This window comes from Salvelinus fontinalis, chromosome 7, assembly GCF_029448725.1.
Source record: "Salvelinus fontinalis isolate EN_2023a chromosome 7, ASM2944872v1, whole genome shotgun sequence".
NCBI lineage: Eukaryota > Metazoa > Chordata > Actinopteri > Salmoniformes > Salmonidae > Salvelinus > Salvelinus fontinalis.
In genome coordinates this window covers 22,121,481-22,148,529 of record NC_074671.1, presented here as the reverse complement: position 1 = coordinate 22,148,529, position 27,049 = coordinate 22,121,481, and the positions used below count along the sequence as shown (strand labels likewise).

The 27,049-nt window shown below is 42.3% G+C and overlaps 1 protein-coding gene across 2 annotated transcripts in view; it reads left to right on the top strand.

Annotated features, from left to right (window-relative positions):
- Positions 1-23,394, top strand: part of LOC129859215 (guanine nucleotide-binding protein G(olf) subunit alpha-like) — a 62,779-nt gene extending 39,385 nt beyond the window's left edge. For both annotated transcript variants that reach the window (XM_055928702.1, XM_055928703.1), the window contains exons 6-12: positions 9,539-9,593; positions 9,837-9,910; positions 17,364-17,422; positions 19,702-19,822; positions 20,339-20,469; positions 20,994-21,061; positions 21,188-23,394. In XM_055928702.1, the coding sequence (XP_055784677.1) occupies positions 9,539-9,593; positions 9,837-9,910; positions 17,364-17,422; positions 19,702-19,822; positions 20,339-20,469; positions 20,994-21,061; positions 21,188-21,334 (655 nt within the window). In that variant the 3' untranslated portion in view covers positions 21,335-23,394. The remainder of the gene's footprint in view (positions 1-9,538; positions 9,594-9,836; positions 9,911-17,363; positions 17,423-19,701; positions 19,823-20,338; positions 20,470-20,993; positions 21,062-21,187) is intronic.
- The last annotated feature ends 3,655 nt before the right edge of the window (positions 23,395-27,049 follow it).

Genomic DNA, 27,049 nt, shown 5'->3' with positions numbered 1-27,049 from the left:
TGTAACTCGCCTACTCAGGAACATTCACTGTCTTCTTGGTATGCAACTCCAGTGTCGATTTGGCCTTGTGTTTTAGGTTATTGTCCTGCTGAAAGGTGACTTAATCTCCCAGTGTCAAGTGTAAAGCAGACTGAACCAGGTTTTCCTCTAGGATTTTGCCTGTGCTTAGCTCCATTCCGTTTCTTTTTTATCCTTAACTCCCCAGTCCTTAACGATTACAAGCATACCCATAACATGATGCAGCTACCACTATGTTTGAAAATATGTAGAGTGGTACTCTGTAATATATTTGGAGAAAATCCAAACAACACTTTGTATTCAGGACAAAAAGTTAATTGCTTTGCCACATTTTTTGCAGTATTACTTTAGTGCCTTGTTGCAAATAGGATGCATGTTTTGGAATATTTTTCAGTACAGGCTTCCTTCTTTTCACTCTGTCAATTCGTTATTATTGTGGAGTAACTACAATGTTGTTGATCCATCCTCAGTTTAATTGCTGTGATTGGAGAAAACTATGTAATTGTTTTAAAGTCACCATTGGCCTCAGGATGAAATCCCTGAGCGTTTTCCTCCCTCTCCGGCAACTGAGTTAGGAAGGACACCTGTATCATTGTAATGACTGGGTGGGTGTATTGATACACCATCCAAAGTGTAATTAATAACTTCACCATGCTCAGAGGGATATTCAATGCCAGGTTTTTTTTTTTAAATCTACCAATAGGTGCCTTTCTTTGCAAGGCATTGGAAAACCTCCCTGGTCTTTTTGTTTGAATCTGTGTTTGAAATTCACTGCTTGATCTTACAATTATCTGTATGTGTGAGGTACAGAGATGAGGTAGTCATTTAAAAATCCTGTTGAACACTTTATTGCACACAGAGTGAGTCCATGTGACTTGTTAAGCACATTTTTACTCCTGAACTTATTTAGGCTTGCCATATAAAAAGTATGGTTGAATGCTTATTGACTCAAGGCATTTTATGCTTTTCATTTTTAATTCATTAGTAAAACTTTTGAAAAACTTCCCTTTGACATTATGGGGTATTGTGTGTAGGCCAGTGACATAAAAATCTCAATTTTAAAATGTAGAATGTAACAAAATTTCGAACGTCAAGTGGTGTGAATATTTCTGAAGGCACAGTACGTGTATATGTTAAAAGACATCATCATTTGTAAGGATATGGTGCAAATCCACAAAACTATAAATATGCATTTGGAAATGGTCTGTATTTTCTAGAATATCAAAAACATATCATGTAAAGATATCCCCTGATATGGATCCTTTTTTGACAAGTGAATGCTTACTGTATCAACTTATGACATCCTATGACAGTTTAGTACAGCTTAGGACTACAGACGTTATATCGGCACGATACAAGCTACAGGTGTAAGACCTTAATTTGACCAATATTGTTACAGCAAAATAATCCTGCAGCAACAGGATTTGAACATTTTAGTCCATAATGTTGCTTGATCTGTGGTTAGGATATTAGCTGGCCAAAAGTAGGCTACATGAAAAGTGCAATACTGTTAGTGTGGGTTTTCAGTGATTTTATGTTAGTCACGATGCTCATCTGCATTTCCTGCAGTGCAGGAAAATTCTCAGCAACAAAAGTGATCAAATTAAGATCCTATACCTGTAGTTTGGTTGATTGGTACTTTGACACATTAGTGGTGTGTGATTGGTTGTGCTTAGCAGCAGAGGAACATATCACCATAAGGACAGACTAGGGGCTCGATTCAATCAGATCAGCCTTAGCCAACATCCGCGTAGCGGTGGTTTTGGAGGTGTCTGAGGAGGAACTGAGTTACAGCTGAGAAATCCACAAGTGGCTCCCGGCATTATACCTAAAGTGGAAATTGCCATTGGCTGTACGCAGTCGCATTAACAGAAATCCCATGCAGCGTTCTTTACAAGTTTGAACACTGGAATGTGAGATGTAATCTATACCTTGATTAGGATGATAGAAATTCTCATTGTTTTGTTGAATTAATATTACATTTGAGCATAATTATTTCTACAATATATAGCCTACACTCTCTCGTTCTGAACTTCTAACGCAAGTGGGGCGGGTGTGGCTGTGACATTGATCAGGAGTAGCTGCTCTCTGATTTGTTGGCTCCAACACCACCTCCGACACAGCCAAAACATCCGCTATGCGGGTGTCTGCTATCGCCGGTGAAAACTTGATCTGATTGAATCTAGACCTAGGTAATGCCTCCTGTTTCAAAGCAGCTATGTTAAATGAGGTCAAGTAGAGCACCTCCCTATAGCGCTAGCTGGTACAGAGGCACAGGCAGCAGGGTGTCTGCATCTAGAGTGTGTTTGTGTATGTGTTTCTGTGTCAGTCTGTACGCGTGCGTACACCAGACCCCAGCCCAGGAGTACAGAGAGAAGACTGGAGAGAGGGGGAGAGTGAAAAAGAAGGAGATCTTAAGGAAGGAAGGAAGAGAAGGGCAGAGCAGTCGGCAGCAGCGCTGCATTTTAGGCCCCAGCCAGCGCCTGTGGACTTCTGTACAATGCTCCTGTCCTCCCTCATCCCCTTCTCCCCTCTTCTCCACAGGGTCTCTCCTCCCCCTTCCTCAGAGCTTATGTAAACGAGCCGTGGAGCCGGGGCAAGCTGGAGCTATTTTTAGCCACTCGGTGCTGCCAAGCACAAACTGGCTACAGGGTCACATGGCTGCATGGCCAAATCAAAGGGAGAAACCCACCAATAGGCTCTAAACAAAGGAAGGTCAGCCACAGAAGGAGAGAGAGAGAGGAGGGAGGGAGGAACTATGCCACCGAGGTGGTCTGCACACATACTAGATAGTATTCCATGGTGTTTGGGCAGATTAACACACACACAGACTGTACTACTTACACACATGAGGTGGTCTGCAGTGCACACACTAGCATAAACACACACACACACCTACACTCAGACCGAGAGACATGCACATACACATAGCTTGGCTTGTGCACTCACACAGTCCTGCCAAACACTCCAACCCTACGGTTCACGGAACCTTCTTCTGTTCACGGGCAGAAGGCCTTGAGAGGATCTCATTGTGACACCATCTCTGATTATAGCAGCACAGGCACACGCACATTTGTGATGGTAGTGAAGAGGGATCGGTAGTCCTTTTGAGGTGTGTGTGTGTGCTCACAGTCTGCTCATCCTTGTGTGAAGCCTCATCAGTGATAGGGAGCCCCCAGTGCCTTCCACCCCCTCCTCTGTCACTCAAGAGTGCGACAAGCTGTGTGTGTGTGTGTGTGTGTGTGTGTGTGTGTGTGTGTGTGTGTGAAGGAGACGTGAAAGCTAGCTGTTTTAGGAAAGTGGAGGGGACGGCACCACACAGACTACATACACAGAGCATTTGATATAGTCATATAGCACAGGCAAACACACACACACACCTACTGCATTCTCAGAAGATATGCTGCGCTTTAGGATTATATACATATATATTTGACTCTGGTTTGACTGTGTACGGCAACTTCTGTATATAGGCCCCAAAGGGCAACTATACTATATAGCTTCTTTTCACTCTGTCAATTCTTTAGTATTGTGGTGTAACTACAATGTTGTTGATCCATCCTCAGTTTTCTCCAATCACAGCAATTAAACTATGTAATTGTTTTAAAGCCATCATTGGCCTCATGGTGAAATCCCTGAGCGTTTTCCTCCCTCGACGGCAATTGAGTTAGGAAGGACACCTGTATCTTTGTAGTGACACCTGTATCTTTGTAGTGACACATGTATCTTTGTAGTGACTGGGTGTATTGATACACCATTCAAAGTGTAATTAATAACTTCAAAGGGATATTCAAAATCATGTTTTTTTGTGTGTTTTTTTACCCATCTACCAATATGCAAGGCATTGGAAAACTTCCCTGGTCTTTTTGGTTGAATCTGTGTTTGAAATTCACTGCTGGTAATCCATCTAAAATGGAGGATAGAGTAGGCCCGTTCTTCTCTACCATTTGGTCCTCGTCAGTTCATTCCTTCTCTAGTTTACCTTCATCATTCCCTACATATCTTTTGGTCATTGTTTGTCCATGTGCAGATGTTTGTAGCCAGATCAAATCGGAAGACAGTGTGTGTGATGTACACTGTGATTCTTTGGCTAGTTTATGACTTCTCTCCCCAGTCAGCTAGGCCCAGCTGTTATGGCTTCTTTTCTCATATTGTTGGACTGAATTTTGACATACTTGCATTCCTCCCGAGGTGGAGTAGGAGAGTGTGGTGCAGGGCAAGAGATGTGTGTGTACTCGCGAGTGTGTCTTTGTTTACATTTGATTCTGATCTAGGCTATTGTAGACGTGTGGGTTTGTTTGTGATTGTTTCATTGCCTATGGTTGTGTGAGTGAGCGAGCGCAAGCCAGCTAAGGAAGAGGAGGAGCGCTCTCTATCGACCCAGCTGACAGAGGTTGCCACGGCAACCCAGCTGCAGCTCAAGCAGGCACAGTCAGTCACTAAAGGAGGTGCTCTGGCTTCACCCATCTCAGTCAGAGGGGGTGCCACCCAGTGGCCACTAGAAGAATAACACAAACAGAGCCTAGCCGTCTGCTGGGTTCGGTCAGTTAAGAGTCAAGAAGCTGGCCCTGTTCCTTTTGGATAAATCAAACATCCTATCACGGCTCTGCTTCTATTTCCGTCCCTGTTTTATTTATGGAAGTTAGTGATTGGACCAACTGTAGAGATACAGACCTCTCTCTCCTGCTCTCTCGCTTTTTCTCTCTCTCCATGAGCAGTTTCTCAAAAGTGTGTCTATAAATCTAGTCGTTTGTGTGTATGTGTGTCAAACTGGTGGGGCCTGCGCAGTGTATGTGCTGAGCTGTACTTCCCTAAATAGAATATGTTTTATAACATTAATGTGCAGTGCACAAATTATCCTTTAAACTACTACTACTTTTTATTTTACAATTTTTTGGGGTGGGGGGGGGGGGTAGTCAGCTTTAAAATTGCAGATAAATGGTGGTTTCTATCAATGTAATTGTCTGAATTTCCAATCCCCTATATAATATTTTATTTTTTTCTTATTTAAAAAAAATGCTTCCTTTTATTATTTTCCACTAACCCTACCACTCCTCCCCTAATTGGAGTAAACTAATGGACAACAACACTTAGGCTTCTACTTCCAGCTTATACATACTATATACATTTTACGGACACAGTACATATTACACTAGTAATCCATTTTTTTGTCCCACCCTTCGGCTACCCTCAACCCCTCCCATCAACCCCTCCCATCAACCCCTCCCATCTATCTCTGAAAACCATCCAGAGTTGATTTCTATTTGCCATATATTTTTTCAAATGTTCTGTGATGTTTCACAAAAGTTCTAAACGTTTCTATTCTCAGTTTCTACAAATTGTAAATTAAAGATGACAATTTTTACTAAGAGTATTATTATATTAGTGATCAAATGACTATGGCTTTTCAAGTCACCCAGCTGTGGTATTTGCAGAGTTAGCTTTAGGTAATTGTTGTGTTGTATCTACCATATACATAACGTTCTATTGGTTACAATCATTTTTTATAATTGAAATTGAAAAACGTAGTTGTGTATCAGTTCATAAACCATGTGCGATGGAATCGGCACATTGCAAATCTCTTTCAAACTATTTTGCAACTTGTATGGCGTAGCTGTCATTTTTATGTTCTTTATATGGAACTGGTATGCTTTTTTATCTATCACAGCAAAAACATTTGACCAATTGTAGTCTTTAATGCAGGGCTGACAAGTTCATTAGCTTCTCCCACTTCTACTTTCCTCCTCCATGTTTAATGCAGGGCTGACAAGTTCATTAGCTTCTCCCACTTCTACTTTCCTCCTCCATGTTTAATGCAGGGCTGACAAGTTCATTAGCTTCTCCCACTTCTACTTTCCTCCTCCATGTTTAATGCAGGGCTGACAAGTTCATTAGCTTCTCCCACTTCTACTTTCCTCCTCCATGTTTAATGCAGGGCTGACAAGTTCATTAGCTTCTCCCACTTCTACTTTCCTCCTCCATGTTTAATGCAGGGCTGACAAGTTCATTAGCTTCTCCCACTTCTACTTTCCTCCTCCATGTTTAATGCAGGGCTGACAAGTTCATTAGCTTCTCCCACTTCTACTTTCCTCCTCCATGTTTAATGCAGGGCTGACAAGTTCATTAGCTTCTCCCACTTCTACTTTCCTCCTCCATGTTTAGCTGCCTGCTGTGACAACTCCAACAGTCTTATTTATGATAGAATTGAGAAAGATTTTACAGTAAAAAAAAATATATCTAAAAATAATGTTTGATAAAAAAACTATTAGTATATTTGAGTTTAACCATAATAATTGTTGCAATATTTGTTTTGTCTTTTCTGGTGGATTAAACTGAAATTGCAACCAGCTTTTCTATGGCTTGTTTTAAAAATAGCTGTATTTTGGAGATGATTTAATTGTCAAATTAAGTGAGAGATTGTAATCTGAATGAAGGGAAAGAGGCTATTTTTGAACCTTAGGTGAGCCATTCTTACTAATCTGCTGGAGAACCAGTTCGGATTAAAGTTTAACTTTTACATGACTGAAGCTTTTAGTGAGAGGTTTAATGCTTTAATATTTAATCATTTTGGCCCTCCGAATTCATATGCATTATATAAATAGGGCGTTTTAAATTTGTCAGGTTTGCCGTTCCAAATAAAGTGCAATATTTTTTGGTCATATAATTTTAAAAAGTTGTTCCGTGTAGGCAGGGCCATAAGTAAATGAGTAAACTGGGATATGACTAAAGAATTAATCAGGGTGATTTTTCCACAAATAGACAGATATTTACCTTTCCATGGTAGCAAGATCAACTACTACTACTACTAGTTTGATGGTTTTCGCCATCAATTGTTCCATTAACAATTTCCCTAGCATAAAGCTACTTATCGTAATGAACAATATCAGCAAAATGCCTGTGATAAGTGATGGTCCGTGTCGAAAATGTTCAGTTTATTGTCCCAGCTCTAATATGTGTGTGTGTGTCTGTGTTTTTATATGCCCGCTCGGGGCTTGTATAATCTGTCTTTTTCGGAGCGGATCCATTCCCAGGGATATTTTTAGCCCCAGCTCCCCTGCAGCTGGGTGGGTGTGTGTGTGTGTGTGTCTGTCTGTGTGGTATCTGTTAGGATGCAAAATGGCCCCGTCTTTCCTCGTATAAACTCTCTCCCATTGCCAGGGAGAACGAGAGCTCCTATCATAGCTTCTAGTAGCACTAAGAATCCTAACATCGATCTAGTCAACTAAATCTTCATGTTCTTCCCTCATTTCCCCCCTAGACATCAATGGCAACCTATTCCCTATATAGCGCACTACTTTCGACCAGAGCCTATATAGGTCAAAAATAGTGCACACTATATGAAAGTAGGGTCTATAATTTCAGACTAGCATTAATTTGGACCAGAGCTGGGCTTTGGTGAAAAGTAGTACACTATATAGGGAATAGTGTTTAATTTCAGACACAGACCTGGATGGAGATAGAGTTTGTAATGTTAAACGACTGCTGCTACCAGGAATATAGGAGTTGTGTAAATTCCTGTCGTAAGCAGGCCAGACTCACACACATAAACACCCAGCAGCTATTCAGACATGTAACACTAGAACCAGACAGAGCTATTTTAGTGTACTGCTCTGGTGTGTAACTGAGAACGTGTGTGTGTGTTGGGGGGGGGGGGGGCTCAGTTGGTAGAGCATGGTGCTTGCAACGACAGGGTTGTGGGTTCGATTCCCATGGGGGACCAGTACGCAAAAAGTATGAAAATGTATGAACTCACTACTCTAAGTTGCTGTGGATAATAGTATCTACTAAATGACAGAAAGTACAAATGTAACATTTCAGCATCCTAGTGTTCCTAGTGTGAAATGGGTTCAAACTCATCAAGCTTACATATTTGCCTTTATACTATAACTTGTGGTGTAAAATACAGCCATTTTCTTCAATGTATTAATAGAAGTAGAAAAGACTACAGTATAGGCCGTCCAGATCCATTGGGAAAATATCTATATTTCTCTGCCTGTTATTTGGAACTGTCGGTTCCTCTGATAAAGCCATTCCCTGTACGTTGTGTTGTTGTTTTGGTGACTGACCAGATTTTCACATCAACCACAACAGCCACTCAAAATGTGGAAACTATTGATCCCATTTTTCCATTCAACCAATTAATAGCATCAGTCCAGTAGATCTAGGCTATGGACAAGTCTGAGTCAAAAAAGCAGGGCAGCATTGGTCTGTTTGTGGATTAACAGGTCAACCTTGCCTTTAATAGCGGAGTGTTGGTAGCAGGGGATGGTGGGGGCGGGTCACTTACAGTCATGGATAATTAATTATGAAACTTGGCTGTGTTGCTGTAGCGTTTACAGGCCCAAACTCCAGAGGAGGGCACTTTTTTGTTTCAGTGTTTTTTGTGTAAACAATCTGGCACTTGTACCAGAGGTTTGTTAACACTTTATTAACTATGGTACTTGCTAAAGAATTCTATTGGTAACTGCCTTGTACCAAATGATGCCGACTGGTGCTAGTTTGAATAATTCCAATATAAACCAAAAGGTAAATGTTATTACCTTTTATATCATACGCTGTACATTCTGAAACTCAGTAACTATCTGGTTCTTTCTTTACTGTAAAATAAAGGTTTTAGTGGATCCAACTGTCTATGAACAGTGACTGGTTAAATAGACTTTATAATTGACCTGATTGGCCCTTTTCTAGGTACTTAGAGATGAGGACTGAGTCAGTTGGACTTCCCTTTGGCTCATAGTGTGATCATTGTCATCACACAAAGACCTACATATCAGTCAGTTCCTAGAACTGAATTCTTCGGGAAAAACACAATGTCAAATAAACCTGTACAGAACAGCTCTGTGCTGTGATTGGTGCCTAGAATACAATAGAACGGAACAGAATAGAACAGAACAGAATAGGCATTTGTAGTGTGGTATCTGCTGGTTTAGACTAGTGACAGTGCTGGTGATATCACCATGCTGTTCAGTGGTTACAGGCTGCCCTGTGTGTGTGTGTGTCTTTTCCCCCGTCTCTTCTACCGCGGGGACACACACTCACACACTCACACACACCCAGGGAACATACAGCTCGTGCACACCAGAGCGAGAGGCTCTCGTCTAGCTCTGGCAGGAACTAATTGCGGTCTTATGTAATGGGACAGGAAAAGGGGGACATAAATAGGCGGGGGATGTGCTCTGATGCCCTCTGTTGGGGAAGGATGGTGCAGTGCTGGGATCAGCCCTACAGTAGTATTATAGCTATATCTCTATGACAACGGACTATGTAGTGAGGTGAAACATTCAAAGGCTACAGATAGAAATGCAGTGGAAAGATTGGGCCCCATTCTATATCTTACAATATAGCTCTGCTCTATGTGATGAGACATTATGATTGTTCTATGCTAGTGCCTGCATTAGTTCCTTTTCTTAGTTTAAATGTGTAGAGTCAGATCTTAAGCTATATCTACTGTAATGACAGTGATATTTACTGTTTTTAAGATCCAGGCCAGTGTCGTATAATGATGTTTTGTGTTTTGCAGCTTCTTGGACAGAATTGAGTCGGTGAGGTCGAATGACTACACACCAACAGATCAGGTAAGATGACTTTTCAACGCTCTAGAGCATGGCTAAAAATGTAGTGATAAAAGGACATGCCAAATGTTACCAACCATAGCTGTAACTGTATTGCTTAATCAATAAGCACTGTGTAGGAAAACATCATACACTTTTAGTCTCTCCGTCTCTCGCTCTCTCTTTCAATCTCTCGCTACCTCTCTTTTCTACTCATTCCTTTAGTGCATATCTTCATCTCTGTGCTCCTCTTGTTTTAAACCCCAGGACTTGCTTCGCTGCCGAGTTCTGACTTCAGGGATTTTCGAAACAAGATTTCAAGTCGACAAAGTGAACTTTCAGTAAGTGTCCCCATCATTGTGATGTCATGGTGCCCATTGTTGTCTGTTGTATTAACTCTATGAACAGTGTACTGTAAATGGCCATTTTGGTTTCATATTATATTGGAAATGTCCCCACCTTTTGGTCACTTAGGGTCGTTTTTCATTTCAGTTTGTTACGAACCGGCTCGTATTCCGTAACAAAGAGAGAGAAAACGCAGAGATAAAGAAGTAACAGAAATATATTTTAAAAAGTAAACTATATACAATTTTGTGTGTGTGTAGTGTAACTGAGTGGATGACTGCATAGATGGTGATAATGAGGGGTGTTGAGAGGTGCCAAATCAAATGAACACAAAGAAGCCCCAAAATGCCAAAAACAACAGCGCGTCTGCGTGGAGAGAGTCTCCTCAATGTATGGGGGGAAAGGTGTATTTATCCCCGGGACAGACCCGAGCCCAGGTAAACGCAAACAAAATACTGCCCTTGTAAACGCTACCCCACTTTCCCAGCCAACCTCAGCCACCCAGACCTCAGCAACCATTGCGCACAGGAAGCAACCTTTAAGAGGAAAGAAGAAAATGAGGACATCAGGGAACAGAAGACAGGCACAACAGGACAACACAAAATAAACAGTGGCCGGTCACGTGGACGACACACATACACTCGGGGACAACGTGTATGAGAACGCATGTCCACCGATCAATAGGACCAGAGGCGTTCAGGAACAGAGCGCACGAGAGTGTGTGTCAGCAACGACGTTATCAGACCCCCTGATGTGCCGCACATTGAGATGGAATGCCTGTAAAAACAAAAACAATCTCATTATCCTCTGGTTAGGACACATCATAGACCTCAAGAAGGTGAGAGGGTTATGGTCAATGTAGACCACAATAGGTACTACACCCAACCCAACCTACACCTCGAAGTGTTGTAGCGCCCATATGAGTAGTTGAACTGATAACGATTAAACTTCTTGGAAAATTAACTGACAGGCCTCTCAACACCGGACACATCTGCTTGCAGCAAAACTGCACCTGCCCCCACGTGACTGCAAGGTAAATGACAAATCCACACGAGGAGCAGCCAGCACAGGAGTTGAGGTAAGTAACCTCAACGCCGAAACTCATAACCAAATACGTGTACAGACCTGAAGGTGTAACAAAGGCAGAGATTTCACATGCCCTATGCGTCAGTGGCACCAGCCAATAGCCCTTTAATAGGTCAAACTTGCTCACAAACCTCGCTGCTCCAACCTGATCAACGCAGTCCTCCATCCGAGGAAGAGGAAATGAATCTGGCTTAGTGACACTGTTTACCTTATGGTAGTACGTACAAAATCTGTTTGCCCCATCCGGTTTACTGAACACGATACAGGGAGAAGCCCAGCTGGAGAAAGGAGGCTCTGCAATTCCATTCTCCATCATGTACCCGATCTCAGCATCCAGATAACGCCGTTTTCCTGAAGGAACTCTAGAACTACTGACGGATGGGGTCAGCATCCCCAACGTCAATATCGTGTTCCATTACGTTTGTACATGTTGGTGTATCAGAATACAAAACTGGAAAACTCAGACTGACCAATTCGTCTTGCCTATCAGCAGATAGATGAGCAAGAAGGCTATCCAAAACATCCAATGACTCTGTATTTTTCTGTATCTACCCTGCAGTACACAATAGTCAGGACCAAGGACATCCTCCTCACCATGCACGGACATAGCATGACAAAAAGAAGGACCCAGCAATGTAACAGTACTGGCCAAAAGAACAGGTTTACCGTCCTCTGCGGACTCCCACTCTTCGTCCCCAGAGGAACGTGCGTAGTAGGGTTTCAGCAGATTGACATGGCACAGATGGTGCTTTTTTTCCTCCGTTCCCGGAGTGGCAACTAGATAGTTTTGCTCAGTGCACTGGCGCACAACCGTATATGGACCTTAAACTTGGCTTGAAAAGGAGAACCAACAATTGGCAGCAGAGCAAGAACCTGGTCACCTGGACTAAAGTGACGAGGCTCAGTTCGGCGATCAAATATTCCTTCCCTGTGAAGATGATAGCTTCTCTTTGGCCATCTCACCAGCGGCATACAGGCGGCACCGGAAATCACACACATAAAATAACAGGGACTGTGGCTTAGGAGACTTCCATTCATCCTGGAGCACTGCTAGAAGCCCACGTACACTGTCCGAACACTAGGTCATTTGGACTGAAACCTGTGCTCTCCTGTGAAACCTCCCTGGTGGCTAACAGTAACCATGGCAACCCCTCCTCGCAATCCTTATCCATCTCCGTACAATAAGCTCTCAACAAAGACGTGTTTGATGGAAACGTTCCAGCACTCTTTGACTCTGCGCGGGATAGGCACTAGACAAATGGTGTTTTAATATGGAGCTGTTGGAGAACCAAACATATTAGAGGTGAAATTAGAACCTTGGTCACTGAATAACCTTATGGATTCCAAACAGCGAGAAACTGAGTCAAAGCTTTTAGCACGGACTTAGTTGTGATAGACCGGAGAGGATAGGCAGCAGGAAACCTAGTGGTCTGACACACATCACAGTGAACAGGTAACTACTACCTTTCTTAGAGCGAGGCAGAGGGCCAACACAGTCAACAATCAGATACTCAAAAGGCTGGCTGACTACGGGAATAGGAAACAGCAGTACCGGCTTAATAGCTTGTAGGTTTACCCGTTAATTGACAGGTTTTGATGAACGCAGAAACATCCCTCTTTAACCTAGACCAAAATAAATGTCTCAGTATGTGATTGTAGGTTTTCCTCATGCCCAGATGACCAGCAACATCGTCGTGGGAAGTTTTCAGCACCAACTCACACAACTTAACTGGTATAACAACCTGACTAATAGCCTCCCCCACAAAACTACTATGAGGTACCCACTTTCTCATCAGGACATCATCCTGGAGAAAATAGCCATGGTCAAATTTGGTCACGCAACTCTTCTAATGTGGTGTCAGACCGTTGCTCCTTGATTAGATTACCATTTTGTTTAATGTATGCACGCTAAATAGGAAAGCAGTATCTGCTCTAAAACATCACGACACAGGAATTCAACATACTGCCAGGTGGTTTAGTGTAGTGGTTAACTTTACCCACAGGAGCTCTGCTTCCATCATCACTCCATGTAGAAAACTAGCCTAATCAACTGTATTGCACGGTCTTTATTTTGAAATCCCTATTCTATAAGTCACCTACAGGGCATTTAGAAAGTATTCAGGCCCCTTGACTTTTTCCACATTTTGTTACGTTACAGCCTTATTATAAAATTGAAAAAATTTAATGTTTTCCGCATTAATCTACACACAATACGCCATAATGACAAAGCGAAAAGAGGTCTCTCTCGAAAAAAATCAAATGTATTAAAAATAAAAAACAGAAACCTTATTTACATAGTCAGACCCTTTGCTATGAGACTCAAAATTGAGCTCAGGTGCATCCTGTTTCCATTGATCCTCCTTGAGGTGTTTCTACAACTTGATTGGAGTCTACCTGTGGTAAATTCAATTGATTGGTCTTGTGTGCGTGCACCTTTCCCGATCATGTCAATATAAGGTCCCACAGTCCCACAGAGCAAAAACCAACCCATGAGGTCGAAGGAATTCTCCGTAGAGCTCCGAGACAGGATTGTGTCGAGGCACAGATCTGGGGAAGGGTACCAACACATTTCTGCAGCATTGAAGGTCCCCAAGAACAGATGCCTCCATCATTCTTAAATGGAAGAAGTTTGGAAGCACCAAGACTCTTCCTAGAGCTGGCCGCCCGGCCAAACTGAGAAATCGAGGGAGAAGGGCCTTGGTCAGGGAGGTGACCAAGAACCCAATGGTCACTGACAGAGCTCCAGAGTTCCTCTGTGGAGATGGGAGAACCTTCCAGAAGGACAACCATCTCTACAGCACTCCACCAATCAGGACTTTATGGTAGCGTGGCCAGACGGAAGCCACTCCTCAGTAAAAGGCACATGACATCCCACTTGGAGTTTGCCAAAAGGCATCTAAAGACTCTCAGACCATGAGAAACAAGATTCTCTGGTCTGATGAAACCAAGATTGAACTCTTTAGCCTGAATGCCAAGTGTCACGTCTGGAGGAAACCTGGCACCATCCCTACGGTGAAGCATGGTGGTGGCAGCATAATGCTGTGGGGATGTTTTTCAGCGGCAGGGAGACTAGTCAGGATCGGGGTAAAGATGAACGGTGCAAAGTACAGAGATCCTTGATTTTTTTTTTTTAACTGCTCCAGAGCGCTCAGGATCTCAGACAGGGGCAAAGGTTCACCTTCCAACAGGGCGACGACCCTAAGCACACAACCAAGACAACGCTGGAGTGGCTTCGTGACACGTCTCTGAATGGCCTTGAGTGGCCCAGCCAGAGCCCGGACCTGAACCCGATCAAGCATCTCTGGAGAGACTTGAAAATAGCTGTGCAGTGACGCTCACCATCCTACCTGACCGAGCTTGAGAGGATCTGCAGAGAAGAATGGGAGACACTCCCCAAATACAGGTGTGTCAAGCTTGTATCATCATACCCATGAAGACTCAATGCTGTAAATTAGCTAAAATGTCAACAAAGCAAATTTTTTGTATTTATGGGGTATTATGTATAGATTGAGAAATGTTTTCATCAATTTTAGAATAAGGCGTAACAAAAGTTGGAAAAAGTCAATGGGTCTGAATACTTTCCGAAGGCACTATATTCAAGTCCAATCAAATCAAATTGTATTGGTCACATACACATGGTTAGCAGATGTTAATGCGAGTGTAGCGAAATGCTTGTGCTTGTAGTTCCGACAATGCAGTAATATCTAACAAATTCACAACAACTACCTTATACACACACACATGTAAAGGGATGAAAAAGAATATGTACAGTTGAAGTCGGAAGTTTACATACACCTTAGCCAAATACATTTAAACTCAGTTTTTCACAATTCCTGACATTTAATCCTAGTAAAAAGTCAGTTAGGATCACCACTTTATTTTAAGAATGTGAAATGTCAGAATAATAGTAGAGAGAATTATTTATTTCATCTTTTATTTATTTCATCACATTCCCAGTGGGTCAGAAGTTTACATACATTCAATTAGTGTTTGGTAGCATTGCCTTTTAAAATTGTTTAACTTGGGTCAAACGTTTCGGGTAGCCTTCCACAAGCTTCCCACATTAAGTTTGGTGAATTTTGGCCCATTCCTCCTGACAGAGCTGGTGTAACTGAGTCAGGTTTGTAGGCCTCCTTGCTTGCAAAAGTTTTCAGTTCTGCCCACAAATTTTCTATAGGAGTGAGGTCAGGGCTTTGTGATGGCAACTCCAATACCTTGACTTTGTTGTCGCTAAGCCATTTTGCCAGAACTTTAGAAGTATACTTGGGGCGATTGTCCATTTGGAAGACCCATTTGCGACCAAGCTTTAACTTCCTGACTGATGTCTTGAGATGCTGCTTCAATATATCCACATAATTTTCCTCCCTCATGATGCCATCTATTTTGTGAAGTGCACAAGCCCCTCCTGCAGCAAAGCACCCCCACAACATGATGCTGCCACCCCCGTGCTTCACGGTTGGAATGGTGTTCTTCGGGTTGCAAGCATCCCCCTTTTTCCTCCAAACATAACGATGGTCATTATGGCCAACAGTTCTATTTTTGTTTCATCAGACCAGGGACATTTCTCCAAAAAGTACGATCTTTGTCCCCATGTGCAGTTGCAAACCATAGTCTGGCTTTTTTATGGCGGTTTTGGAGCAGTGGCTTCTTCCTTGCTGAGTGGCCTTTCAGGTTATGTCGATATTGGACTCGTTTTACAGTGGATATAGATACTTTTGTACCTGTTTCCTCCAGCATCTTCACAAGGTCCTTTGCTGTTGTTCTGGGATTGATTTGCACTTTTCGCACCAAAGTACGTTCATCTCTAGGAGACAGAATGCGTCTCCCTCCTGAACGGTATGACGGCTGCGTGGTCCCATGAAGTTTATACTTGCGTACTATTGTTGGTACAGATGAACGCGGTACCTTCAGGCGTTTGGAAATTGCTCTCAAGGATGAACCAGACTTGTGGAGGTCTACAAAAAAATTCTGAGGTCTTGGCTGATTTCTTTTGATTTTCCCATGATGTCAAGCAAAGAGGCACAGAGTTTGAAGGTAGACCTTGAAATACATCCACAGATACACCTCCAAATAACTCAAATGATGTCAGTTAGCCTATCAGAAGCTTCTAAAGCCATGACATAATTTTATGGAATATTCCAAGCTGTTTAAAGGCACAGTCAACTTAGTGTATCTAATCTTCTGACCCACTGGAATTTTGATACAGTGAATTATAAGTGAAATAATTTGTCTGTAAACAATTGTTGGAAAATTACTTGTGTCATGCACAAAGTAGATGTCCTAACCGCCTTGCCAAAAGTATAGTTTGTTAACAAGAAATTTGTGGAGTGGTTGAAAAACGAGTTTTAATGACTCCAACCTAAGTGTATGTAAACTTCCGACTTCAACTGTACATATAAATTTGGAGGAGCGATGGCCGTGCGGCATAGGCAAGATGCAGGAGATGGTATAGAATACAGTTTTACTTATGAGATGAGTAATGTAGGATATGTACACATTATTAAAGTGGCGTTATTTAAAGTGACTAGTGATACCTTTTATTAAGTCTGTTTATTAAAGTGGCCAGAGATTTGAGTCTGTGTGTTGGCAGCAGCCACTCTATGTTAGTGATGGCTGTATAACAGTCTGATGGCCTTGAGATAGAAGCAGTTTTTCAGTCTCTCGGTCCCAGCTTTGGTGCACCTGTACTGACCTCGCCTTCTGGATGATAGCGGGGTGAACAGGCAGTGGCTCAGGTGGTTATTGTCCTTGATGATCTTTTTGGCCTTCCTGTGACATCGGGTGCTATACGTGTCATGGAGGGCAGGTAGTTTGCCCCCGGTGATGTGTTGTGCAGACCGCACTACCCTCTGGAGAGCCTTGCGGTTAAGGGCGGTGCAGTTACCGTACCAGGCGGCAATACAGCCCGACAGGATGCTCTCGATTGTGCATCTGTAAAAGTTTGAGTGACTTAGGTGACAAGCCAAATTTCTTCAGCCTCCTGAGGTTGAAGATGCGCTATTGCACCTTCTTCACCACGCTGTCCATTTCAATTTTTCCGTGATGTGTACCTCGACTAACCTGTACCCCGTACATTGACTCGGTACAGGTACCCCCTGTATATAGTCTTGTTATTGTTATTTTGTAAAAATGTTTACTTTAGTTTATTTAGTTAATATTTTCTTAACACTATTTCCTTCAAACTGCATTGTTGGTTAAGGGCTTGTAAGTAAGCCTTTCACGATATGGTCTACACCTGTTGTATTCAGCGCATGTGATAAATAAGATATGTTCTGAGATCAAGACATGTTTGAGTTAAATAGGCACCTTCACACATTGGACCATACAGAAATATGTTAAAGCGTTTTTTCCCTCCCCTCCCAGTATGTTTGATGTTGGTGGCCAGAGAGACGAGAGGAGAAAATGGATCCAGTGCTTCAATGGTAAGTTTTGATTATGTGTACAATTTTGCTGCCCACAATGTTGTTTTGCAAGTGTACTGTTGGTGGTTCAGTGAACCATGCTCGCTTAATGAGTAACCTTACCTGAAACCGGAAGACCTGGGACTGTTACAGTAGCTCAGCATTGTATACCATCTGGATACACTTCCACATTTGATATGAAAGAATTCATTAAAGTAAAATACGACAAAAAAATATCCTATTTTGGAATTTGTTTAATTAGTCCATTTACATTTACATTTAAGTCATTTAGCAGACGCTCTTATCCAGAGCGACTTACAAATTGGTTTAAAAATATATATAATTTTACACTTATATATTAGTTCCAAATAAGACAGTCAACAGTTACAGAAATACAATTATCATTTTTCACCCGACCCAAAGACAAAAACATAACAACAACCCAACATTAACAACAGATAAACGGAAGAGAAAAAAAGTCCTCACATTATCATGCGGATTACGCTTGAACTATAGCCAATATTCATATCAATTCCTTTAAAATATACAGATGTGCAGTTCCAATGCTTCTACAATATCACCGGTTTGTAGGCGGCTGGTAGCCTAGTGGTTAGAGCGTTGGACTAGTAACCCGAAAGGTTGACAAATCGAATCCCCGAGCTGACAAGGTAAAAATCTGTTGTTCTGCCCTTGAACAAGGCAATTAACCCACTGTTCCTAGGCCGTCATTGAAAATAAGAATTTGTTCTTAACTGACTTGCCTAGTTAAACAAAGGTAAAATAAAATTGTAGCGGAAAAAAAAATCCCAAATAACATTAAACTCTGGGGCTGTCAAGGCACAAGGCGAGACCCAGATGCAGACACAGGAGGCAGATGGTTGGAGTCTTACAATGTTTATTAATCCAAAAGGGGTAGGCAAGAGAATGGTAGTGTACAGGAAAAAGGTCAAAACCAGATCAGAGTCCAATGGGTACCGAAGGGCAGGCCGATTCAAGGTCAGGGCAGGCAGGATGATCAGGCATGCGGGAAAGTAGTCCAGAGTCAGGCAGTGGTCAAAACCGGGAAGACTAGCAAAAGAGAATAGAAAAGGAGTACGGGGAAAAACACGCTGGTTGACTTGACTAAACATACAAGACAAACTGGCACAGAGAGACAGGAAACACAGGGATAAATACACTGGGGAAAATAAGCGACACCTGGAGGGGGTGAAGACGATCACAAGGACAGGTGAAACAGTGATGGGGCTTTCTTTTTTACTATATAAGTGAATTTTTCAAGAGCTAGGCTTGACGTTAATTATTTTAACCAATGACCAAGTGAGGGGAAACTTACATACTTCCAAAGGAGAGAAATTGAACGGCTAGCTTGTAATAGACAGAGGTCAACCATTTTGTTATCTCTCTCCTATGTAAAGAGATATTCTCTGGGTAAAGATTTAGGTCGCAAAGTTTAGGGATTAATGGTATTGGGGTAATCTCAGAGATATAGTGCAGCACTGAGCTCCAAAATGTTTATCTCAGCACACTCCCACAGGCAATGATACAAGGTGCCTAGATGTGTGTTACAATTTACACACAGGTCTGGGATATTGGGGTGTGTGAACGGGTTGGTTAATAGGGGTGATAGTGTATGTTTAGTAACCACAAGGACCGCATTAGTATTTTGTAGTGAGGATCTGTTGAAACAAACATAAATCTATTCTAACAGTAAAAGACTGAACCCCATTCCCCTGTCTCCCTAACCGAGACACCCAACGCTTCCTCTTCCACCTCCCTCTAATCGTAGAGTGTAGTCTGGTGGACAACTGATCCGTTACAGGGAGCGGTCTAACCAATGTGACGCTTAACAAAACAAGTGTCTCCTGCCTTCTCTCGGCCATTACTCCTCATGAATAAAACAGAAGGCATATATAGCAACTTATGTGAAATATTACTTAGTCTTCGTTTGAAAAGTAGCAAAGAATATCTCCACTTAAAACCGTAACGTTAGTTAGTGAAGCCTGAGATTAACGTTAATGTTACAACTTGGACAGTCCAAAATAGTTGTAAATGATCCGCAACACAGGTCTGTAGCTAGTTGCTACCAAGTAACAAAAAATACAGAAGGTATCATAGTATGACATTTTTGGACTGTATCAACAGTGGACTAATGAAACAAATGACTAAAGATAGTCTTTTAGTGGAATTTTCCTTTAACATTACATGGTTTACGATGTCACTGCGTCTGGTCCTCATAATGCACACCATTATGCACCATTCATGCTAAAACAACCCATTTAATGTGCTCTTATTTCTTTTAGACGTGACGGCCATCATCTTTGTGGCGGCAAGCAGCAGTTATAACATGGTCATAAGGGAAGACAACAGCACCAACAGACTCCGGGAATCCCTGGATCTCTTCAAGAGCATCTGGAATAACAGGTTGGTCCTGGTCACCTAATCAGGCTCTCTGCCCTCTCCCGACTCAATTATGGCCTACAGAAAAATTTCACACCAGATTTAGTAATAGGCAAATGTAACGTTTGCATTCCATTTTGTTGTGATTTCAATATCCTTGCAATACATTTGCAAACTGAATTAATTTCAAACCAGCTTTGTTTATTTTCTGTAGCAAATGCTTGGTGAAAATTTGTTTTAAAGTACATTGCAACACTTCATGTATAATAATATGACTACTGGAGTAAATATTATTGTAAGAGGATGTACTTTTAGCGATTGACAGTAATAATGGTAACAGACTGAAGCATGCTTCCCGTTTTAGTTTGAATCAGTCAAGGTGGTGATATCAGTGTGAATCGGTCAAACAGAAGCAAAACATGAGTTGGATAGAGATATTTCATTTTTAAACCCATCCATTCACATTCCAATAACTCTGACACAGTGTCATTGTTTAAATGCCTGTCTAGTCACGTCATTCTTTACAATCTTTCTTTTCAGATTTTTACGGACCATTTCAGTCATCCTGTTCTTGAACAAGCAGGACATGCTGGCTGACAAGATCTTAGCAGGGAAATCCAAACTTGAAGACTACTTCCCTGAGTACGCTCGCTATACTGTGCCGGCCGAAGGTGGGTACTGAGATGTGCGGAAAGCACTGTTTTTTTAAGTAAAACTTGATTATAATAATTAAGAAGATTTACTAACCTAAGAGACCCACACATTACACTCTTCCAGCAACGAAGCGTGCACCAAGTCGTTGTTGTTGCTTCACAGTGAAGGACCTCCAAACCGGTCCTCAAGATGTATACAAAGGTTAACCCATTTTGGCGACTCACACTTTTGAAATTTGTGACTCAAATGGAATCATTTCTGCGGGCCCTGGAATAAACCTTTATTTAGACCTCATATGACCCTCTAACTTATAGATATCCCAGGTACTCAATTGCAGTATGTAATAGCATAAACATGCCTTTCTTCCCCATCGTCAAATGAAATCACAGAATAGTTTTGAGCACGGAGAGGACTAGTTAGAGATGCTCCATAAACATTTGATTGCAGATACCGTCATCAGGCACTGCACTACATCCAGTCCTAATGATATTGTATCCTTGTACTGATGAACCTGGATTTTCTTCTAATTGTCTCTGAACAGCCGTTCCAGACCCCGGAGAGGACCCTAAAGTGACCCGGGCCAAGTTTTTTATCCGAGATGAGTTTCTTGTACGTACAGTTTTCATTCTATGTACTGACTGTAGATGCTTGTTTTGTAGTGTTAACCATTTCAGGTTTGGGGTCATTTCCGTTTCAATTCAGGAAGTTAACAGAAATGTGCATGTCTCCCCACAGAGGATCAGCACGGCGAGCGGCGACGGAAAGCACTACTGCTACCCCCACTTCACCTGCGCCGTGGACACGGAGAACATCCGCCGCGTCTTCAACGACTGCCGAGACATCATCCAGAGGATGCACCTGCGCCAGTACGAACTCTTGTGATTGGTCGCAGCCCACCATCCAGTCGGCTCTGGGCCAATCCCGGTGCAGTTTGTTTCCACTCCCAAAACACAAGTTCCTTTCACCACAGGAACCAGGAGAACTACTGAAGCATCACAATGCTGTCATTTTGTTTGCCATTGTTGGATTTATTTTGTTCTTTAATTTTGGCCCATTTTTTACTCTTATTTTGTAGGTATAAGTGGGGATGGGAAAGGATGTGTGTGTGCCTGTCTTTTATTTCAAATGCCTTTATTCTGCTCATTCCACTAAGCCTTTTTAGACATCTTGTTTTGTAGTTTTTGATTTGAACTAGTCTTCTGTAGTTTCTGTTGTGGTTGGATCTGGACCAGCTGATGTTGTCAGAGGGTGCGTGTGTGTGTGTGTATGTTTGTGTGTGTGTGCGTGAGAGAGTTGAGGTATCTAATGAGGTAACTCCTGTGTGTGTTGGTTCCAGAGTTGGAATCAACCTTCCGACACTCCTTTGCATGGATTACTCCGCTTTGCTCACTCTCTCCCTCCCTCTCTCGCTCTCTCTCTCTCTATTCTGCTCTGAGTACTTGATGAAGGAGTGGGGCGGTGGGGCGGGCAGGAGATGTAATGCACTTTGCATCAGGTAACTTAACGCCGTCAAGGAAGTATACACATGATGTAGCACCGAGATATTTATTACTCTGTCACTTTTTATTTGGGTTTGTTTGTTTTTATTGCAACATGATGGAGAGAGAGGCTTTCAGACTGCCTTTGTGTGGATGCTGAGAGCTGTAGAATTAGCATAGAGGGGGTGGGGCTTGTGGGAGGACCAGGAGGAGGCTGGGAGTTTGAGTCCAATGCACCTCCTGCCGTAGAGCAGCAGCAGCATTCTGCCACGTGTCTAGATGGAAAGAGAAATACCACACTCACTTTGATTTGCCCACAAACAGTCCTTTTTGACTTAGATCCTCTTGGGCAATAGTTCTATATATATATAAATATATATATATATAATATATTTTTGTTTTTGTTTATTATCTTGCACACTGTGCAAGGTTGATTATCTTGTACAGACTGCAAAATGTAATGTTATTTTGTACAACTTTATTGAGAGAAACTTATTGTAGAATATCTTTGTGCCTTGATAATGGCTGTACCTGTAAATTGAGCTCTGATGTATGTTGTTGACTGCGCTGTACAGCTTGATGTCAAACTCTCTCTGACAGTAGAGACTGCAGGCAGGGAGTTTCTCTCTCTCTCTCTGTAGAGGTTAGTTTTTCTGGTTTATAAAAATGGAAAATGTTCTTTAGTAGAAAACGGTGGAAAAATTTGTGCGGTGTAAAAAAAAAACACAAATCCTGTATACATTATGCAAATTAACCACTTACCTACCGCAGTGACCCCAGGTCGCAGCCAGAGACATGCCTTCATCCTCTTTCGTTTCGACGGTGAAAATGTATATTTTTATTTCTGATTCTCAGCTTTAATACATTGGAAGATCCATTGACGTGTCCAAATCGCAACCTGGCGTTGTTTTACTACAGTAGGAAGCATCGTTTTAGATATGAAGTGTGTATGAGATGTATACATGCGCGTGCCAGTAAATGTGTGTATGTGTGCTTCAAAGCATGCATGTACTGTAAAACATATATACACACATGTACTCATGCATTGTATATGTACATTGTACATGTGCATTTTATATTAATATATATGTACATATACATTTATAAAGATATACATATATTCTATAAATCTATATGTACAATTATACATAGTAATGTGTGTGCCTATGCGTATACATATTTATGAATGTCTAGAACGTATGTATGCATACAGATGCATAGGCATCAACTTATATAGACTGAGACGAGATGATAAAGTAGTGATCCTTCGGTCATAGAGATCCCTTCACAATGGCACAGGCATTGTGGGCACAGTTAGACAGGATATTCTTTACACTGAACAGAAGCTTTCAATGTGCAAGTCTATTCTGAGAGCGAGGAGGTAGATGTGATAACGTTTGTGTTTTCAGGCCTTTAAGGAATACAAAAAGTATTTTTATTTTAATAAAGAGGCACATCAGAAGACCTTTGTTTTTTTGTTGTTGGTTTGTCTAAACTGAATATGTGGGAAAATGATACTTATGTACACTTTGTATATGCATAAATTACAGTTGCAAGAAACCCAGTTCCGCCGTCTTCCCTCGACTGTTTTCATCCGGGTCACATTTAAAGGTCAAAGATGGCCCTGCCATAGCTTACTCACCGGGATTTTAAAAAACGAATTGTTGCCAATAATTTATAAAGAGAATGAACGGATAACATATCATTGCACGCTATTAAAATGCACCAACAAAGCGTCACCAAGGCCTTTAAAAGGTGCTGTTGGTTTGGATGTCAGGAGTGTCAACCCTACTACAGTCTCTTTGGTCTCAGGGATGAACATGGGCCAGGGTGAGGAGGTCAAAGGTGGTCGGTCACACAGATGAGACGTCCCCTGCCATTACTTTGATTTCAATCACACTTTTGGTTTATTTGCTAACCTGAATGCTACCCTTTTTTTATGTGGCCTGCCAAGGAAATAATTATTTGATCTAAGGAAAACACTCACTATAACAGTCACAGGCCCTTGTGCTTGCCCATGAGGCTGGTGGCTAGGAGCATGAATCTCTTTGAGAAGTGGAGGTGGGCCATGAGCATGAGGGAGACAACCATGGCTGTGGCGCAGTAGATGGCCACCACGCTGCTCTCCTTTAGCAGGAAGCACTTAGCCAACTGGAAGTCCGCGGGAAAGAAGGTGCCCTGCAGAGAGAGGGAGGTTGTGTCCTGATTCTCTACCCTTCTAAAACTATATTTAAATTCATGAAGTAAACTTAAATTGAAATGGAATTGACCCCAACCCTGACAGTTAGTTACTAGGATGAAGCTGGAGTTGTTGCTGTTTCTCCAGCTGAAGGAAGGAACGCTGATCTCTGGGTGCTTGTTGTCATGAACCACCTTACAGGCACTGGGTGTGGCCACTCAGGATAAGGCGGGGCTGAAACTAGCAAAGTAACTGTAGAGTGGAACCAAAAGAATCCATCATATTTCTCCAATCAAAGGCTTGTAAGTGACAACCTATTATTGTTTTCAGTCAGAAAGATACCCTTCAGAATGATTCTTAGGGATTTATCTCAGTCTGAAGTGGCTTCCTCTGTTGGGACCTTTCCTTCATCTGCACTGATCTGGAAAAAACGACTTATGAAAGCAAGCAGAGGCCACGTCAGACAATAGAGATGAATCCCATGTGTGAGTGATAGTTCTGTGTATTTAGTCACCCTTTAAGAAGCTTCCTGGTATAGCATGTCATAATGCTCATGGAACACCTGGTGGCGCTCTTCAGGAGAGGCGACATCCTTCCCAGTGCACTCTGCATCATTCAGGTGGTACATAGGGTAGTGCTGCCCACAGAAAAGGTCAACAAACAGTAAATAGATGTTTTATTGTCACATATACCAGATAGATGCAGTGAAACGTGCTGTTCAAAGAGTCGGCCATAGTAGTCAAATCAAACTTTATTTGTCACATGCGCCAAATACAACAAGTGTAGACCTTACTGTGAAATGCTTACTTACAAGTCCTTAACAAACAGTGCAGTTCAAGAAGAGGCTATATACATGGGTCACCGGTACCGAGTCAGTGTGCGGGGGCACAGGTTAGAGGTAATTTGTACATGTAGGTAGGGGTGAAGTGACTATGCATAGATAATAAACAGCGAGTAGCAGCAGTGTACAAAACAAATGAGGGGGCAATGTAAGAGTCCGGTGGCCATTTGATTAATTGTTCAGCAGTCTTATGGCTTGGGGGTAGAAGCTGTTAAGGAGACTTTTGGTCCTAGACTTGGTGCTCCGGTACCGCTTGCCGTGCGGTAGCAGAGAAAACAGTCTATGACTTAGGTGACGAGTCTGACAATTTTATGGGCTTTCCTTTGACACCGCCTATTATATAGGTCCTGGATTGCAGGAAGCTTGGCCCCAGTGATGTACTGGGCCATACGCACTACCCTCTGTAGTGCCTTACGGTCAGATGCAGAGCAGTTGCCATACCAGGCGGTGATGCAACTGGTCAGGATGCTCTCGATTGTGCAGCTGTAGAACTTTTTGAGGATCTGAGGACCCATGCCAAATCTTTTCAGTGTTCTGAGGGGAAAAGGTTTTGTGTGCCCTCTTTACGACTGTCTTGGTGTGTTTGGACCAAGTACGCACCCTTGGAGAAAATTAGGGTTAAATGCCTTGCTCAAGGGCACATCGACAGATTTTCACCTAGTTGGCTCATGTATTCGAACCAGCGACCTTTTAGTTACTGGCACAGCGCTCTAACCGCTAGGCTACCTGCCACACTTTGTACATTACATGAGTGAACTATGCTAATGAATGCTAATGATACAGATGTGGTCAAATACACTGTGGCCACTGTATTATGTACACCCATTTAGTACTGGCTTGGACCCTCTTTCCCTCCAGGACAGCCTGATTTCTTCGGGGCATGGATTCTACAAGGTGTCGGAAACCTTCCACAGGGATGTTGGTCCATATTGACTCAATGGCATCACACAGTTGCTGCAGATTGGACGGCGGTACATTCATGCTGCAAACAGCCCATTCCAACTCATCCCAAATATACTCTATTGGGTTTGGTCAGCAACAATGTTCAGATACCCTGTGGCATTCAATCGTTGCTCAATTGATATCAAGGGACCTAACGTGTGCCAGGAAAACATTCCCCACACCATTATGCCACCAGCCTGTACCGTTGACTCCTGACTCTGCCATCAGAATATGCAATAGGAACTGGGATTTGTCGGCCCAGGCAATGTTTTTCCACCCCTCAATTGTACAGTGTTGGTGATCGCGTACCCACTGGAGCCTAGTGAAGGTTGCTGAGGGGAGGACGGCTCATAATATTGGCTGAAGTGGAACAAATGGAATGGCATCAAACACATAGAAACCATATGTTTGATGTATTTGATACCATTCCACATATTCCGCTCCAGCCATTACCACGAGCCCGTCCTCCCCAATTAAGGTCCCACCAACCTCCTGTGCTGGAGCCGCTTATTTTTGAATGTAGCTGATAGGAATGGAACCCTGTGTGGTCGTCTGCTGCAATAGCCCATCCGTGACAAGGATCGACGAGTTGTGCGTTCTAATAGGCACACCACCGTAATACTGTGCCTTAATTTGTCTGTTTGAGGCCCCCCGGTTAGCTTGCACGATTCTTGCCATTCACCTTCGACCTCTCTCATCAAAAAGCTATTTTCGCCAACAGGACTGCCGCCGCACAGATTTTTTATTTTTGTAGCTCCATTCTTGAAAAAGCCTAGACACTGTTGTGCTAAAAAGCCCAGGAGGGATACTGAATCCGGCGCACCTGGCACCGACGATCATACCATGCTCAAAGTCACTTAGGTCACTCGTTTTGCCCATTCTAATGTACAATAGAACAGCAATTGAATGCCTCTGCCTGTCTGTCTGCTTTACGGTGCATTCAGAAAGTATTCAGACCCCTTCACTTTTTCCACATTTTGTTACGTTACAACTTTATTCAAAAATGTATTAAATCGTTTTTTTCCCTCATCAATCTACACACAATACCCCATTATGACAAAGCAAAAGCAGGTTTTTAGACATTTTTTGCAAATGTATTACAAATAAAAAAACTATCAAATTTACCTAAGTATTTAGACCCTTTACACAGTACTTGA